Genomic DNA, 18,567 nt, shown 5'->3' on the forward strand with positions numbered 1-18,567 from the left:
CACTAACATGAGTTTCTCCAAGCACTTAAGTCTTAACACACATATACTGGATATACAGTAAGAGCATCAAACATTTTGTATATAAATGAAATACTGTTTGGCCTCCAAATGGAAAGAGTGATCATCTGAGAGCTTTGAGTAAAAAGATATACATGGAAAATTAATTCAGATGGTTATGACAGAACGAGAAGCACTAGCTTGAAGTAGTGCCATGGCATGAAAAACTGCATCATAGAGAAATTAGCAGTGCTTAGGAAATGGTCAAGCAATGTCCAGAAAACACTATCTGCCTATGTTCCTAAATGGATGAATAATACTGAATCATCAAGTGTATATAGAAAATGTTGAGGATCCATGGAAAGTAACATTATGAGCAAAGGGAAATCCATAGGGAAAAAAAAAAAAAATCAGTATAAAATGCAAGCTATGAGAATGGCAATCATTGAGTATATTATTAATGATAATTTGCTACAATTTCTTAAGAAGCTAATCATGGGGGGGGGGGGGGAGTGATGACAGACTTAAACTTACAGTTCTGCTGATAAGTTATCAAATCAAATAATTGCAATGTTGAAGAGAACACCAATTTACAGGAATAAGGAGATTATCATTTCACTCTACATGACTGATAAGATACTATGCTCAAGCATGGTCACATTTAAGTTCAGGAAATGAGAATTGAAAATATCCTGCAACAGGTAACCAAGATGATTTCTGAGCCTACAGAAATGTGCATGAGAATAAACTGAGGGAATATGGTCTTAAGTTGGAAGAACACGCAGAGAGAGAGAGAGAAGATAAGACAAACTAGCTGGTAAGATCTTAAAGTACATATTTAGTATCCACATAGATATTGATTGCCTTCTTGCCTTCATTTTCCTGCCATTCTGTAATAAAACATTTTGCATGCCTTCCTCTCACATATTGTTTACCTGGTCATACCATCATTTACTCCTCACACATTCGATTGCCAACAATGGCAAGTTCCTTTTAATATCTTCATTTTTAATGATTCTGCCAACTTAGTCCTATGATCTAGCCTGATCAACTATTTGAATCTTTACTGAACTCTCAAATAAGTTAAAATTTGTTTCAACACACCATTTGTATACTGCTAGTTTTGGCTAATTTCTCTCTTATTCCATATAATTGATTTATATGGTCTCCCCTTGTTTACTCTATGAACTATTTCTAATTTTAATTTGCCATCTTCAAAAAAAATTGTGCCTAAACAGCTGAAGTCTTACTTATTCTGTAAGTACAAGTTCTCCATTGAGAACAAGGAACATAAAAAAACATTGGTTTTTCTATGTTCCTTGCATATTCTCATGCAGTTTATTCAATTTAATTAAAGAATCCCAAAGACTGGTACTTGTTTATTTAGAACTTAGTGAAATTTAGGAATTCTCTGCATTCATATTTAAATGATATTTGAGCTCTGTTATAGGTGTGAAAATTTAAGTATTTATTTTTATTAATGATGTTGGACAACATTTAAACCACCACATATAGCAAAGTAATTATGCTAACTATCTAGAAAGAGAATTTTATTTAATTAAATAGAATTATTGTACAAGAAAAATGTACATATTACATACACTTCAAAATATCCTATTACATATCATTTAATGAATTTAGTGACAGTTCTGTGAGTCTAGATAGTTGGCTTGCAAGTCCCATGGGGTGCATAAGTGGCTGCATGCCTGGAATAGGTTAATAATATTTTCAAAGTCATATGATACCAAAAACTATTATATTTGAAATATTAATATTAAACATAACTAGGAGATAGGGAGGAAAAATAGCTACTGATATAAACACATTTTCCAAAAGAGCAATTTTTCTAAATTGGAAAAAAGGATGTTCTTACTAGACTTAATATCAATAAATTGAAAGAACTAATACTGAGAAAAATGATGCCAATCTGCACCATTTTAACTAATATAAGACTGGCAAATTATTTTTGAAAAGAGTGGTTTTGATTCAAAATATCTAGTTCTTAAAAAGGAAGAGTAAGAAAAAAGATGGTAGCACAGTCAAGAATATGCAAAATAATGGAAATATTATGTATGTTGTAGGGAGGCCATAATAGAACATTCATCCTTCATCCAATAAACTCAACAAGGAGTAGGAACTCTTCTGAATGAATACGGACCCATTCTTCCTCCATATAGGTTGTCAAATCTTTGACAGCTTGAAATGATGGCTGTGGTGATGGTGGTGGCAGATAATAGGCACGTAGCCTTCTCTTCAAGAGCTCCCACAAATTCCGATGAGAATGAGATGACTTCTTCATGACTCCTCATACCCTTTGAGCCATTGCTGAATGATGCCAACAGTTTTAAAGAGAGCACTGTCATCCTGAAAGAAAACCACCAGTGAAGAAATTCTGAAAAACTGAATGTGATCAGTTAGGAAAAAAATAACAAAAATATAAAAAAATCATTTGGCATTATCCTTCTCCAGAGGAATTAGTCATACTAAGGAGAAAATACAATTAAATTGAATGTGATTACTAATACAGTCTCAATACTTTTGGTATAAAAAAAACAAAAAAGTAAAAAATAAATAAAAAACCCTGAATATTTTAACATAATCAAATTACTTGAAAACAGGCAAGCATATCTCGCTAAGACTGTATTATAAAATTACAGTATTTCATTTCATGATATACCTATTTTAATCTAGTATCATTCGGTATCAATGATGCCCTCTGGTTGAAAAACCTGTATATCCCATGCGAAGAAACTATCATGGCTTTTCAACTGAAGGTGAATTAGTCAGCCTATGGCAGGTAGTTTTCATCCTGCAAAACATGCTAACTGACCAAAACATCACACGCAATTTACAGATATAGTTGTTCACTATGCAGAAAGGCATTGTGTCCTATCATAAGCAAAAAAAAAGAGGTGACATTAATTGGCTACAATAAACCGATAAGCCTAATACAAAAGGAGATATTTGTATATTGTTATACGGGTATCTCCATTTGCAGCAGACCTACACTAACCTTCATACACCCCAAAAAAAACCACACTAACCTTTATAATCACATCTCTCCTTAAATCATTCACTGTAAGGGCACTCAACTTTCTGGCAATCCATTCTACTCACTAACCACTCCTCTTAGCAAACAATCTAGTCCACACACCCTTACTAAGCACACTTTTGCACAACTTCCACAGTTGACTCTTAGATCTCTATTCGGCATGCATTAAAAAACTTTCTTTGTATCAATCTTATAGAACCCCCTTAATAACTTATAATTCAATCGTATCTCCTCTTTTCTGCCTACGAACTAAACTTTGCTTCGTAACCCACATGCCTTCAACCTATTCTCATAGGGAGAATTTCGCAGACTTCTCCATCACTCCTGATCCCCAATTTAGAAATATGTCACACACAATTTACAGATATAGTTCACAATGCAGAAAGGCATTATGTCCTATCATAAGCAAAAAAAAAAAAAAAGGTGACATTAATTGGCTACAACAAACCAATAAGCCTAATACAAAAGGAGATATCTGTATAGTGTTTCTAGAAACCTAAATCTGTGAACAGCTGAATCATAGGCTTATAAAGAGGGATAATAACCTCCTAATATATAATTGGTACGTTAAAAATATAGGAAAGGATCTGAGAGGAACTATTCAGTTGTTTGCAGATTATGTAAAATTGAGTAGAGTAAATAGTTAATATGGATGATAAAATTTAGCAGGATGATTTACATAGACTGACAGACTGGGTAAAGGAGAATATATGTCAATTTAATGTGGCAAAGTGTAAGGTTATGCATTTTGGGATAAAAAGATTACAAGCTAATGGTGAATGGGGAATTGGACAATGAGACTTATTTGTGCCTATGGTCCCACAGAAGGTTCTACTAAGATAGTAGAGCAATTTTTTGATGCTTTAGAAAAAGCAACTGACACAATGAAAAACGAAAAGTTTGTCCTTGTTGGGGATCTAAATAGCAGAGTAGAAAATGATTGTCAGACATACAAAAATATTTTGGGAAAATTTGGAGAAAAGATCAAAGCCAATAATAATTGCAAATACCTGTTGGATTTCTGCTCAGGTCATGGGCATGTTATTACTAACACCATGTTCCAACATAAAAATGTGCACAAATTCACATGGAGAGAAGAGGCAAGGAATAAGAAAAGTCTCATTGCCTATGTTATTGTTGATAGTGATGTTTTCTCCCTGGTGCAGGACACCAGAGTGTACAGAGGATTTGAAATTGGAAGCGATCACTATTTAGTCTTGAGCAGGATAAAATTAAATTTCATATTGAAAAGAATAACATGTAAGAAAGTTTTAAAGCGAATAAAAGTTGAGCGGCTCTCAGATGTTAACTGTAGACTAAAATACACAAAGATTATTGAAGAAAAAATGAAAGAGTTTGAGAACAGGAACCAAACCTTGAAGAAAACATTGATTGATTCAGCCAGAGAGGCATGTAGTGAGGTTGTCTGCAAGATAGAAAAATCAGAACTCCATTGTGGACACAGGAAGTTAAAGAGGCAGTGAAGGAAAAGAAGAAACAATATCAAAAGTTCCTGGCAAATAAGTCAGCTTGTGCTCTTAGAGAATACAAAGACAAATGTAAGAAAGCTAAACACTGTGTAAAACTAGCTAAACAAAAGTCATGGGAGGACTTTGGCAAGAACATAGAAAATAAATATCAAGAAGGTGGCAAAATATTCTGGAGGTTGTTGAAGAAGCTTAGGAATGGAGGAAAGAGTACTGTAAAAGGAGTTAGAAATGATAAAGGTGACATGAAAACCGGAGAAAAAGATATCCTTGAAATGAAGTAATTACTTTGAAAATTTGCTAAATGAAACAAGCAGTGATGACAGCACAGTGATAAAAAAACACTGACCAGGTATGCAGTCAGGAATCCATATCCATACTTGAAGTAGAAAAAGCCAAAGGCTTGAAATGTGGAAATGCAGCAGGAGTAGATGATATACAACCAGAAATGATGAAGTATGGTGGTATAAAAGTCTTACAGTGGCTGCACTGCATAGTTCAGAATGCCTGGACAGAGGGACGAATTCCCAATGATTGGAGTAAAGCTCTCATAGTACCCATATATAAAAAGAGAAATAAAATTGAATGTGAGAATTACAGAGGTATATCCCTACTGAGTGTTCCTGGTAAAATATATGCAAGTATACTTGAGAAACAGTTGAGAAGAATTGTGGAAGAAAAGCTTGGTGAAGAACAAGCTGGATTCATGTCAAATAGAGGCTGTCAGGATCAGATCTTCACTTTACAACAAATAGTGGAGAAATCATGGGAATATAACAAAGATCTGTATTTAAGTTTTGTTGATTTGGAAAAGGCATATGAAAAGTGCCGAGAGAGAAGCTATTCAATACGCTACAGTTATATTCAATGGGGCATTATATTAAGCAATACCTAGTCTTTATTTGAGTTGTAAGTCAGCAGTTAGAATTGAAGGAACTACAGGGAGATGGTTTAATGTTAAATCTGGAGTGAGACAAGGATGTACATTATCCCCTCTGTTATTCATTATCTATATGCATCACATTATGAAGGAAAGTGGTATTAAACATGATATCAGAATTGGCAATGTTAATGTCAGCTCTTTGCTTTATGCGGACGATGTTATACTTCTAATTAAATTTGCTACAAGTTTGCATGAGTCCCTGACTAAATTGAATAGCTGTTGTAATAGACATGGTATGAAGGTCAGCAATAAAAAGACAAAAACAATGAAAATAGGCAGAATCATTGAAAATGTCAACTGTGTTGTGAACGGGGAACCTGTTGAACAAGTAAAACATTTCAGCTACTTAGGCACAATTTTTAGTGAAGATGGTAAATTAAATATGGAAATAGACAACAGAATCAACAAAGCTGGTATGGTAGGAAGTCGATTGAATAAATTCATATGGAATAAGAGAGAAATTAGTCAGAACACTAAATTAGCTGTATACAAGACAGTGTTCAAACCAGTTTTAACTTATGGATCTGAGAGCTGAGGCAGAAGCAAAACACTTGACCAAAGACTAGAGACCGCAGATATGAGAGTCCTGAGAAAGATTAGAGGCGTGAACAGATGGCATTAATGACAATATCATATTAAAAACGAGGATATTAGGAAAGAACTTGACATTGTCGGCATCCAGGAATGCATTAGTAGAGCTAATCTCAGGTGGTACTTAAACAGAATGGGCGAGGAAAGGTTAGAAAATCAAGTGTTCTTTGCTGGGTTGGCAGGAAAACGACCCTGAGGAAGACCAAGATATAGGTGGATTGATACGGTACAATATGCCTTAGACGATAGAAACATAAGATCTGATAATGATAATATTGGAGTTTTGACAAGTAACAGACTGATTTGGAAGAAAATCGTAGATAGGAAGTTAATAATGATGTAAATTTTTCATGTAGTACTATCATATCCTGTACATGTCATGAATTTGATGATGATGAAGGTTACAAGCTATGTATCACATTGATGGAAATGTACTCCAGGAAATTGATGGTAAGGATTTTGGGGCATTAGTGGATAGGATTTAAAGTTAGAGGGGATACACATTTCTTTTTAGCTTGGAGAGTGGTGAATGAGTGGAATAGGTTACAACAGTCTGTTGCGGGTGCCATTACTGTGAATGAGTTCAAAGCAAAGTATGATAGTTACTGTACAAATGTTGGATAGTGCTTGGCATAATGTTTTGGGCCTGAATATCCCCTTGATGAGTCTAAGGACTCCATGGAGTAGCCCATAATAATAATAAGTACTTATTTGTTGTGTTTTTCAACATCCAAGAAATCCTTTGAGCTATTTTACCAAGTTCTGCAGTATGTCCTCTGAACTTCAAACTCTGTCTGTCCACCATTATCCCCTGCAACCCAGTAACATAGTCAACCTGAAGTGCATAACCTTACCTTCTGCAGCATTAAATTGACCACCATTATCGTTCTCCCATGAAAACTTATTTGAATCATCTTGATGGATATCTATATCACCTACTGCCATCCCCAGTATTGCATTATCAGAAAAGAAAAAAAAAAAAACTGAATATCCCCTGTTATATCTTTCCCTATATCGTTAATATAAAAATTGAAGTGGCCCTATTATAGAACCCTGAGACATTCCACTACTCTTTGGTGTGCCAGCCATGCTACCAGCTTTACATCCATTCCCATTTTCTCCAACTTTTGTAATAGTTTTCCATGCAGTATTCTATGAAATTGAAATGTTTTTCCAAAGTCCAGTAGAATCATGGTATAGCCATTTTCCTTAACTAATTCTGATGTCAACATTATAAATTTAATGTGAGTAAATTACTAAGGTAGGACTTACCTTTTACAAAGCCATGCTGCCCTACATCTTCTGATGCTATTACCAGAAACAGCACTCTCAAACCTATGGTCTACTCATTGACATGTTGTTTCAGGTAATTTATCTCTTAGCAACTGTATAAATTCCACTTCCAACTTATCACCCCTTTCTTCCCTCCAATCAGTGTCCACACAGCTGAGGCTCCCCCCATAATAATTGCTTGAAGTGTATTAATGTGTTAATCTGTAAATGCATGCTGTTCACATCTTCTTGTGGACTACACATATCCTCAAATAAACCATCTCCCCAGACCTGAGCTCCTTTTTAACTTTAATTTTGCTGGTTGAGGTTCTTTAGCTATTATCAGCAATACACCACCTCCTGTCCTATTCCCTCTATCCTCCCTGAAAATACAATACTATACATTTTATTCCTGTAACTACCAGGACTCGTTGATGCCTATAATTTTAGCAAGTCAAGCTGATCAACATCAAAAACTCCTCTCCTTTATTTCTGAAATGCTTGTACATGCATTTCACATTTTAATATTGCCTTCGACCTTAGTTATCCTTGTGTAATGTCATTACCAACACATTTGGATTTGAAATCTGTGAAACTGCATTCAGCATTCCCTAATCATTTCTATACACACTCATATGTCTCAATGGTGCTGATCCCACACTTCATTGCATCCCCCCCCTCCCCCAATATCCCAGTTTCTATGATTTTGCACTTCAAAACTCTCAATAAACAACTCTCTCTGGTATAACAAATCTCCAAACATTAACTCCAAAATTATTAAAATGTAGTCCATCTGACATATACAAGTCCTTTCAGCCAACAAAGTCACTCCATACATCTCTACACACACCATTCCTCCTACATCTTGACTCATTAGCAATCATGGCCCACCTCAATTCAGTCCTGTCATGCTAAGGCAGTAGACTTGCCATCTTTACATTCTTCCTCTTATTTTTTTTTTGCTTCTATCAACTTTTCACACATTCTCTCATTACACATTTCTCACCTTTCAAATCATTTGTGCCAGCCCAAACAATTAATTCTTTCATGTCTCCCCTCTGCAAACTAAGAGCTTCACTAACATCCTTGATCTTAGCACCTAGCAAACATGCTTTCATCACTTTCTCATTAAGTAAACCTTTTGTCATCGAATTTCCATACAATACCTTCTCATTACTCCTAGTTTCTCACTTTCACACTTTTTTTTTTATTCACTATTTGTTTCATTCTCCATCCAGATATACCACATGAAAATTGATTCCTCAGTCACTCTAGATTACGTTTTATCCTGTGAAAGATTCCATGTAAGTGGACTATTTCACTCCTTACTGTCACCTCCTCATCCACAATACCTTAATCCAACTTTTTCATACTTTCATATTTTGTGTGCTATCATTCACTCCTCCACATTCTTTACCCCTTCATTATCATGCCTTATATCAATATTTTCTTGCACTCTGACACGAGACATTGCCAACTCCACCCCCCCCCCTCGCTCTTGCTTTTATACAATAAAACCATTCACTCTTGGCAATGAGTACATTGAACCCACTACATCGTTAGAGATTCTCATTCTAAACTCAGTGAACGGAAACCTTGGCTGCCATTTTCCATGTATGTATCAGTGCCATGAAAAATTCTTTCTGAATGATACTGCATACCGTGCAGTCCGTTGGTGAATTGCGAGTGGTGAAAGCAGAGTTGTAGAGTGGATGCCCTCCCTCAATGAGTCTTTGGACTCCCTGGAGGTGACAAATAATATCAAAATTCATAAACACACACACACACACACACACACACACACACACACACACACACACACACACACACACACACACACACACACACACTGAACTTTATGGTCTAAAAGTAAAATACTACCAAAAATAATTACTAAATTATTGAAATAAAACTTATCTGAAAGCCACATGCAACACCTCTAGAACGATGCGTTATGCTAGAATCACCGTGCTGTTTTACTATTTCTCTGAATTTATGTCTCCTCTATTTCCTCAGAACAATCCTAACCGATCACTAAGCCACTATGAATAGACTACTAAACAATCCCACCTACAACATGAAATCTATTGTACACTAAATATCACGGGTGTGCAAGATTATATAATCAAGAAACCATGCTCTAGAAACCAAACATGCTACTTTTAAGCCACTTCTCTCTAATAAGCAATAGGGGTAACAGTGATCTCACAGTGGGCAACAAAAATGGCCTACCATCTAAAGCCATTCAAGAACACCTATTTCTACATTGGGATTCAAATCCTCAGTCCATATGAGAGTGCTTATGCTGTCTTTCCTAAAAAAGAATAATGAATTATATTTGGAGCCAACAGGCCTGGCTGCAAAATCTAATTCATTTTTCTTTTTAGGAAAGCTGTCCCATAATGAAATATGTTAATTCTCACAGACAGGCTTACACGTTGGTAATGCATTACTAAATCACTTAAGGAATTGACAATGTAGCTACAAATATAAATTAAATTATACTTTAATAAATATTTCCGATATTTCGCCAATGTCACCTTGCCATCTTCAAAAGCAACTTACAAAAAAAGGCACGTGCACGTAGGCACCACAACACAGTAACTGAGAATGAAGCTATTGTTCTCCTAAAAGTCCTGATGGTGCCCCTTAGCGGGCTAAGCAGGTGTTCTTGGCCATTGGGCTGAAGGTCTGCTGATGTAAGCCTCCCAAATTTGGGGCAGTCTCACACAACCAAATTTGTTGGTTTGGAGGGTTCTTAGGGCTGAGGCTGATTCCATAAATATTCTTTCGTATTTGTATTCGCTACGGTGTATTACTGTAGCTTTCTTCCACCATATTCTGTGGAGTGTATCCAGAGCATAGTCTGCATGTTTTTTATGTCATGTTTTTTTAAGGTTTTGGTAATTTTTTCTGAGGTGCCTCAGATGTAGGGAATGGTGATGGATTTAGAGTAATCCTTGTTGTGGCATGGGGAGGAAGGGGGGTTGTGGTTTGTAGGTTTCAATATTTTTTGGATTTTTTTTGGGGGGGAGGGTAGCCTGAGAAAGTGATGAGGATGTGATTTAGTTCAGTGTTTAGGGTCATGTCGTTAGAACAGATTAGTTTAGCCCTATTGTATAGCGTTTTCACCACTCCATATTGTTGTGTGTGTGTGGGTGGGTGGGGGTGGGGGATTGGCTGGCGGGTGACTAGTGTGTCTAGGAAAGGGAGGCTGTTTTCGTTGCCGAAATATCGGAAATATTTATTAAAGTGTAATTTAATTTATATTCGTATCTACATTGTCAATTCCTTAACTGATTTAGTAATGAAATATGTTCTTCAAGGGAAAATACATGCAAAATACAAATATATTAATGATAGGATGTCAAATTCTATGCAAATAAATTTCATTTGCAAAATCATAAGTATCATATTTTGGTTTATTGTAATGATTATTACTGTTATATTACATTGATAAAAATCAGTGTATTATATGTCTACTGTACTAGGCACAGAAATGCACAAGTATTGTGGAGATGACCCAAAAAAATTCCACAATCTATCTTTCGAATGTATTATTTTTGTGTCACATAACAAATGTCTGTTTTATATGCCAACTTAACACATTCACTGCCAACTACGAGTATACTCGTATGTCATTACCGATCTCCTATACCAAGCACGAGTTAACCCTTAGTATAAGTACCTTAATTTGGACCCTTCGCTTGTGAATAAAGTAGAGAGCACATCTGGGTGCTTGGTAGAAGGGAAATAATTTCAGCTAAAATATAGTATATTATATATGTGCCTCAGAAGTCAACTACGAATATACTCGTATGTTGATTACCGACCTCCTATGCCAAGCACGAGTTAACCCGTAATTTGAAAATCAAATTAAAACTAATAAAAATAATAAAATGAAATCAATAAAACAAAAACCAATTTATTCAAATTACGAATGACACACTTTAAAACAATTTTCCACGCACAATGGTGGTTTTTCCTGGCAAACAGTGTTTCACGTCAATCTTTGTTTCATGTACATACTCGGCATGGCTTTGTTGGGCAATTATTTTTTTCTGTAGGCGGTAAAATTTCCAAATAATGAAGATCCCGAATCCTGCTGATATTCTGCGATGCTGTAAGCTCATCCATTCCAACAAAAACTGAGATAAATTTATCTCTAAATTTTAACGCAGTCATTGCGTTTCCAGGAATTATATTACAAAATTTATGCACATTTTGAATGTATATATCAAAAATGCATATTGCCAATTTCTTTGGCCATCTAATTGTCTTTCGTAAGGCAAAATAGTAAGAAAGCATTTGATCAGAAAGATCGATGTATGACAAACCCAAATTATAGTCCCTAACGATATTTGGTTTTAATTGAATTTTACCATTCCGATTTTTCGCTTCAACCATTTCAAATTTGTGCATATTTGAAATAGAAAGAACTTCCCTCTTATCCTTCCATTTGCGATGATGAATTTAATGAATTCATCATCGCTCATATTAGCATAAGTTTCTAATTCTTTATCAGTAAGTTTTCTTTTACTGGTAATGGTGAAACTGAAGGTTTTTAGAGACTAGACGTAATAAACACAGTTGTCAGCGCATGTAATATATAGGTGGGGGTGATATGAGATTACTCGTAGTGACCTTGAAGACGGCATATAAATCTATTATTTAAATAATGAGGGATTTATTATCCCCTAAACTTAATTTATGTAGCCGAAAAAAAATAGCCTCTTGGCTCTTTATTGTAGTCTTTATCCTTTTTTATCTTCATATGACAAATTGCATTCCCATTATTTGAAAGTATTTACTTGTTTAGACTATTCATATTAGGTCTTTATATACTGTAATAAATACAAAAAAAATTATTCTGATTATAAGACCATCGGTTTAATACACATATGTACAAGAACGCCGACTAGTTTTGCTAGCATACTGTCTAGCTTTGTCAAGACTAAAAAAGCTGTAAAAATAAAATAAAATAAAAATAAAAAAATAAATGCAAAAAAACGAAAGAATACAGTAACCGTTTACAACGGTTAGGCAACCAAATTTGACAGCTCGCGTGACAATGTATGCATGTAGCGAGATGCTTCAGTCATTATTGTGAATACGCGTTACATAGTTTTTAGCGTACTGTAGTTCCGCTATACTTAATGAAGAGAGAATTAGTATTATAAGTATTACTATACTTAATGAAAAAAAAATTTTTTTTTCCCACCTTTTTTAGTCTTGACAAAGCTAGACAGTATGCTAGCGAAACTAGTTGGCGTTCTTGTACATATGTGTATTAAACCGATGGTCTTATAATCAGAATAAGTTTTTGTGTTTATTACAGTATTTACTTATTCTAATATTTTATTATCACTACTTTACTTATTCGGTTTTATCTTTTGAAAGCCATTATTTTTGTCTTTACTTTTGATATTCTCATATTATATTTAATGATCATCTCTGTAGATGATCTTTTGATATAGCTACTGCAATCTGATCAAGGGTTTATGCTGTTTTTAGAATTTATATATATTGATCTGGGTAGTGGCCCTTCCCATAATGCATAGCATTATGGGAAGGGCCACTACCCAGACCGATTATGACCTTTGAGTTGAAAAAGTAAAGGGGCACTCATCATAGGCCTAAAGTAGTTAGTATAGGAGTGCAAGAGAGAGTGATAATATTAGGAGAAAGAAAAGACATAATATGAGAGACAGAGAAAATGCCTCAGCTCATTTATATCATCATATAGCCAAAGGCCATAATTTTTCTTTTTTCACCAATCTCATGTAGATGAACAAATAAGACCAAATGAAACTAAAGTGCAAAGATGACTGATACCCAGGTGGTAGCCTTATCTGAGTTAAATGCCTTGAGTTGGCCTTCTCTGCCTGGGATTGCTCTCCAGTTATCCCTCCCAATAAGACCACATTGAATTAAGAGGATGAAACCATTTAAAAACCTCTCATAGCAAAAATAGACAAAATGTCCCCCCCTCCCATTGCATAATATGGGTGGTCTACTACATCACTTAACAAAAAAATTTGATATCTCCTAGATGCTTCTTTCTAAATACAAAAATCGTCTGATTGAACAATAAAATTTCCACAATACAATATTATAAAGCATTGAATGTCATATTGCTGGTTTTCAACTCCACGTTTCTTTCTAATATTCTATAAATGGTATTTTAATTCATTAATTATAAAAATCAGAATTCTCTTCCCATTGCTGACAGGTGGTGGTACCAGTGGCGTATTTAGATATTTCCCACCCCTAGGCCCGCAGAAAGTGCCCCCCCTCCCATATTTAATGAACATGTTGATTTACATGCATAACCTATTTATATCGCAAATTCATAATATAAATATAATTACAAAAATGAGAGCCCGAAAATTTCCCCCGCTCTTCAAAATTTGCCGCTCTAGGCCTGGGCCTATACCTAAATACGCCGCTGGGTGGTACTGCAATAAAATAACCTGTTCTGTTGTAAGTAGCGGAATGCCCAACACATTACATAATCTGTTTTAAATATGCAAGGCAAGAGGGCCAGCTGTAGAATGCATGTACTGCTGTTTCTAATCAGTAACAGACTGGATCTCCAATGTTAAAGTACCTCCATTAAATGGTATTGACTGGAAGGCAGTCATCAAGCAATTCTCCAAGGAAGATTCCTCCTGTTAAGGTATCTGTGGAACTTCAATAAGTTATGAAACAAAGTGTTGTTGTCACTACCCAATTGTGGAAGTTTGCGACGAAAGAGATTCAAGATTTCTTAATACCAAATTTTGCTTTTTTTTCTTTTAATGGAAGGAATGTCAATGCTAGAGTGTTGTAGCAGTCTTAGAGTTAAGCACAGAATGTTGTGGTATTCAGGAACAATCTCAGCTTTTGGACCTTTATAGTCATTTACTCCAAACAGGAGAAGGTCTGCAATATTTTATGGATTTTTTTAAGCTGTATTGCTTAAATAGCAGAATTCTAAGAATGGAAGCCCAAATCCTCCATGCTTCTTTGATGGTTGAAGAAATTCCTTTTCAACTTCTTGGTATCAGCTGGACCAAAAAAAAATTGAACAGGCTTACTATATAATTGCTTTTCTTCAGCTTCTGTGATGTCTGCAATATATTATGTACAACTGGTTTCGAGTACTATGGCTTTAGAAGAAAAGGAAAGTGGCCCTATTTTCCAGTATTCTAAGGTTTTAATGTTCTTATATATATAAGAATGACCCAAGGAGGACAGGGGAGCAAGAATAAGAACTCCTGCTCCAGCCCTGTTAAATCTTCCGAAGTTCCAACAATCTGTGAAAGAGCAATTGGTAGCCTGCTTCTTTTAAACTGTTTTCCAGTTTTTTATACAGTTGCTTTCCATTATTTCAATTTCATGCCCATTGTTCTCGAATTGGAAAGCTAGTTATTTTCTTTTCATGTAGATGATAATTGTACTGAGAAAAATTTGAATCAGTAAACTTTATTTTTTCTTTAATTGTATCTCTTGCTTTCCCTTTATTAGCAAGAGATGGTTCTTCATAGTTCATAAACTATTCTGAGCGTGAAGAGTCTTCATTTGATGATTGGCAACCTTTTCCATCTATATTTTTTACTACTTCTTTTTCTATTAGATGTAGTTCCTTTTTTCTTTTAACACACCTTTCCGTTTTGATGATTTTTTCTGCATATTAAGTCCTTTTTTGTTTCTTCTGCAGTTTCTCCTTGTAGAACAGTTTCATATGCATTTTATCTTGTATCTGTTCGGTTGTTATACTAGGTTCATTATTGATAATTTCAACTGATATTGTTCCAATCCATATTTGACTAGTAAAGTGCTTCCTGCAGTTCTGGAATTTTGAGGCTAATTTCTGGTTGATTTGGTCATGCACTTGTGATTTTACCAAGCGTAGTTTGTTTAAAAGCGCTGTCTTTACTAGACAAATGGAAAATTCAGGAACGCTACTTTATGCCTCTCTGATATATACAGTGTTCTAAATGGATCTATTGGTGCTCCCACTCTTTCAGCAAAAGTTCTGAAAGACAGGTGTTAACACGGTGTTCAGAACTTTCATATTTCTGACAGGGTTTGAGGCACTGATTAGCGATATGTCCGATGATCTCCATGCAGTTGAATCATTTAGATTCGGGGCAGTTGCTGCTCAAGTAATTGTATGAACCACAACATAAAATTTTTCACCTGCACTTTTGTACAGTTCCATGTTTATATTAACTTTTCCTGGTATTTTCCTATTTTTCATCTTATTTATTGTATTTTTTTTAGTTCTGACATATTTTCTTTTAGATCATTCTTTCTTCCTTCTTCTCTCTTCTACCTATTAGGCAGAAGTAATTTTGTCTACTGGACTATTACAGAGCTATCTTAAGCCCTTCTAAGTCATACCTGTCCCAAGAATAAGGTGACTAGCCCCATGTCTCCCGGTATATCCTATGACTGTAACTGCGTGTGTTCGAGGGGTCGGTTTGCCTACTTGTGGGAGAAAAACCTTGCTGTCCACGCTCGAGACCTGCTAACTTGGCTATGTCTGAGAAAGATCCTTAAGCTCTTCACGTTGGCAATGGGAATCGAACCCACCAAGCATATGGTTGCGAAGCACATAGCCACTAGGCTAACAGTGCAGACATCATTCTTTATTGTATAACATTTTACTTCTTTATCATCATCAGTCCAGAGATTTTGAAAATAAGTTACCAATTTTTTTAAATCTATTCTTTGTATTTATACCTTTTCTTTGATTTATTTTTTCATGTAATTTTATTACTTTATAGGTTTTTAGTTGTGGCTTAAATACTTTTCTTGTTCTGTTACAAAATTGTTCCATCTTTCTCTCTCTCTTTATGCTTTTTTCTTACTTTCAATTTATAATTGCACTCTATTTTTTGCTTCCATTTCTGCAAAAAGTTTGTTTCTTTTACTTTACAGTTAAATAAAACAGTAGTAAAACGGAAAATTTGTAAAAAAAAATTAACAATTTTAGTTTTACAATCAAAAAATTAGGAATATTTAATTTTCCATATTAACAAATTATGAAAAACTAATGAAAGAAGATATGAAGGTTATGTATCTTGCTAGATAACTTCCTTGTAATGCTTTTACATATCTCATGCAAACAATGCAATTTGACTTGGAGAAAAACAACAACAAAAAAAAAACCAATAATTTTAATAAAAGTTGCAGAATTTCTAAATATAAAACAAATATACATATACTTTACCTGATATGTTTGAAGAAACAGGAGGACCTGAAGAAAAAGATGAAGTCTGACCCATTTTATTTGGACGCAATAAAGGTCGAGATCCTAACATATTTGGTGGTCCATTGGGCATGCGCATGTTTGATGGAAAATTGGGATGTGGTCCACGTACATTTGGAGGACCCATCATATTTGGCGGAAAAGCTGTAGGAGGCCCTACCGGTGGTACAGGAGTAGGTCCAAATCTTGGCCTAGGACCAAAAGGTGGTATTCCTTGAGGTGGAGGTACTGGTCTTGGAACTGCTATATTATCAAAGCAATTACTAAATATAAGTTTTCTTTTTTTAAAAAAAAAAAAATTATTGGTATTTCAATGTTATGTATTATGCTAATTAGGCTCTTTTAAAAAGAGGGAAGGAGAATTTAAACTGCATGAATTCAATAAAATTTTTTTATGAAATTCACTGAATATATACAATAGACATGTACTATAGGAAATGCCACTATAATGAAATGGTGCACTATAACTACTTATAGACAAGTCATGGCCTAAGTTTCATAGAACCAAAGCAATTTTAAGCCAATTTTGGTTTCTGGTCATTTAAATTAATTTTGTTAGTGTGATAGTTCAACATTTTACTGTTTCCAAACTCATCATTGGAAACAGTAAAATGTTGAACTATCAACACCAGCAAAATGAATTTAAATGGCAGAAATCAAACCTAAAGGGGATTTAAGATGTTTAAATTTCAAAATGATCTGTTAGCTTAGATTAATGTTGCTTACTAGAAAACATCATAAACTAAATAAGGACAACCATACCATTGACAATTTTCTGATGTTTCCTAAAGGGATGTATAGGATACTATAACAGTACTAGATTTAAATTATTACTAATCTGATCCATTTCCCCTCCAAATTAGCCTATTGCTTGTCAATATTCAACTACTGTATCAATCCACATAGACAAGTATTCTTCAGTCTTAACTATCATGATATCAAACGCCTGTTTTTCTAACATTTTCCTTCCCATTTTAAGTGACTATACCACTTTAGATTAACTCTGCTTACACATTTCTGAAGGCTAACAATGTAAAATTCCTTCCTAATATCTTCAATTTCTGGTACAGGGCTGGACAAATACACTCACCCACTTGCTTTTAGTGAATAAATTTTGATACCCAGAAAATGGATTACAGAAAATACAGAGGAATATGCATCATATAAAATTAAAAATACAATGCAAGCAATCCAAAAACAGAAAAGAAAAATTAAATTGCAATTGCAGTAGATATTAATAACTCAACTAGCTGTCTCTCATACTGAATATGTCTTCTCTCATACTGAAGTTCATTATGAAAGAAGACACTAAAGGGTTGCTGGAAGAGATGAGAATGAAGAGTGAGAAAGTGAAAATAGTAAGTATATTACCTCAATGTAATAAAAATGAATTACAAAGAAGGGCTATGATGATAAATGATTCAATGCATATGCTGTGTAGAAGGAATGGATCAGAGCTTTTTGATGTGTGGAGCGAGTTTATGGGAAATTGAATTTGTATAAGAGGGACAGCCTACACTTGAATGCCTTTGGCATCAGGAGTCTTGAAAAATTACTTGATATAAGATCTAACACAGTCAGGGTAACTAAATTCCGATGGGAGGAATCTTGAGAATCTTACATAACTGTGATAACAATGTTAGAAAACTGTTAATGATGGGAATGGCTATTATTATGGAAATGTTTATGAAGAGAGAATGATTCCGTGTTCGTACAGTTTGAACCTATCAAGCATCTTTAATGATGTCTGCATAAGTAAGGAACTAGATAAGAACAGAGATCTGCAAGTTGTCGTACAGACCACAGACAAGTGTACACAAAACAGAATATAGGTAATTGAAACAGGCAGAAACATTGAATTAGCTGTATATAAGACAGTGTTGAAAGCAATTTTAACTTATGGATCTGAGAGCTGGGTTAGAAATAAAACACTTGAACAAAGACAAGCGACCTCAGATATGAGAGT

At 34.7% G+C, this 18,567-nt stretch overlaps 1 protein-coding gene across 2 annotated transcripts in view; it reads right to left on the minus strand.

The window, feature by feature from the left end:
• Nucleotides 1-1,530: 1,530 nt before the first annotated feature.
• Nucleotides 1,531-18,567, minus strand: part of LOC150108063 (uncharacterized) — a 111,668-nt gene continuing 94,631 nt past the window's right edge. The window contains exons 6-7 of one of the 2 annotated variants that reach the window (XM_090415565.1): nucleotides 16,563-16,844; nucleotides 1,531-1,703 (exon numbers count right to left, since the gene is read on the minus strand). In XM_090415565.1, coding sequence (XP_090271691.1) covers nucleotides 1,615-1,703; nucleotides 16,563-16,844 — 371 coding nt within the window. In that variant the 3' untranslated portion in view covers nucleotides 1,531-1,614. Of the gene's footprint in view, nucleotides 2,362-16,562; nucleotides 16,845-18,567 lie in introns of both variants that reach the window. The other variant, XM_090415567.1, reaches the window with a different exon arrangement.

This window comes from Typopeltis vanoorti, chromosome 3 (assembly GCF_054136105.1).
Source record: "Typopeltis vanoorti isolate ZY-2024b chromosome 3, IOZ_Tvanoo_1.0, whole genome shotgun sequence".
Classification (NCBI taxonomy): domain Eukaryota; kingdom Metazoa; phylum Arthropoda; class Arachnida; order Uropygi; family Thelyphonidae; genus Typopeltis; species Typopeltis vanoorti.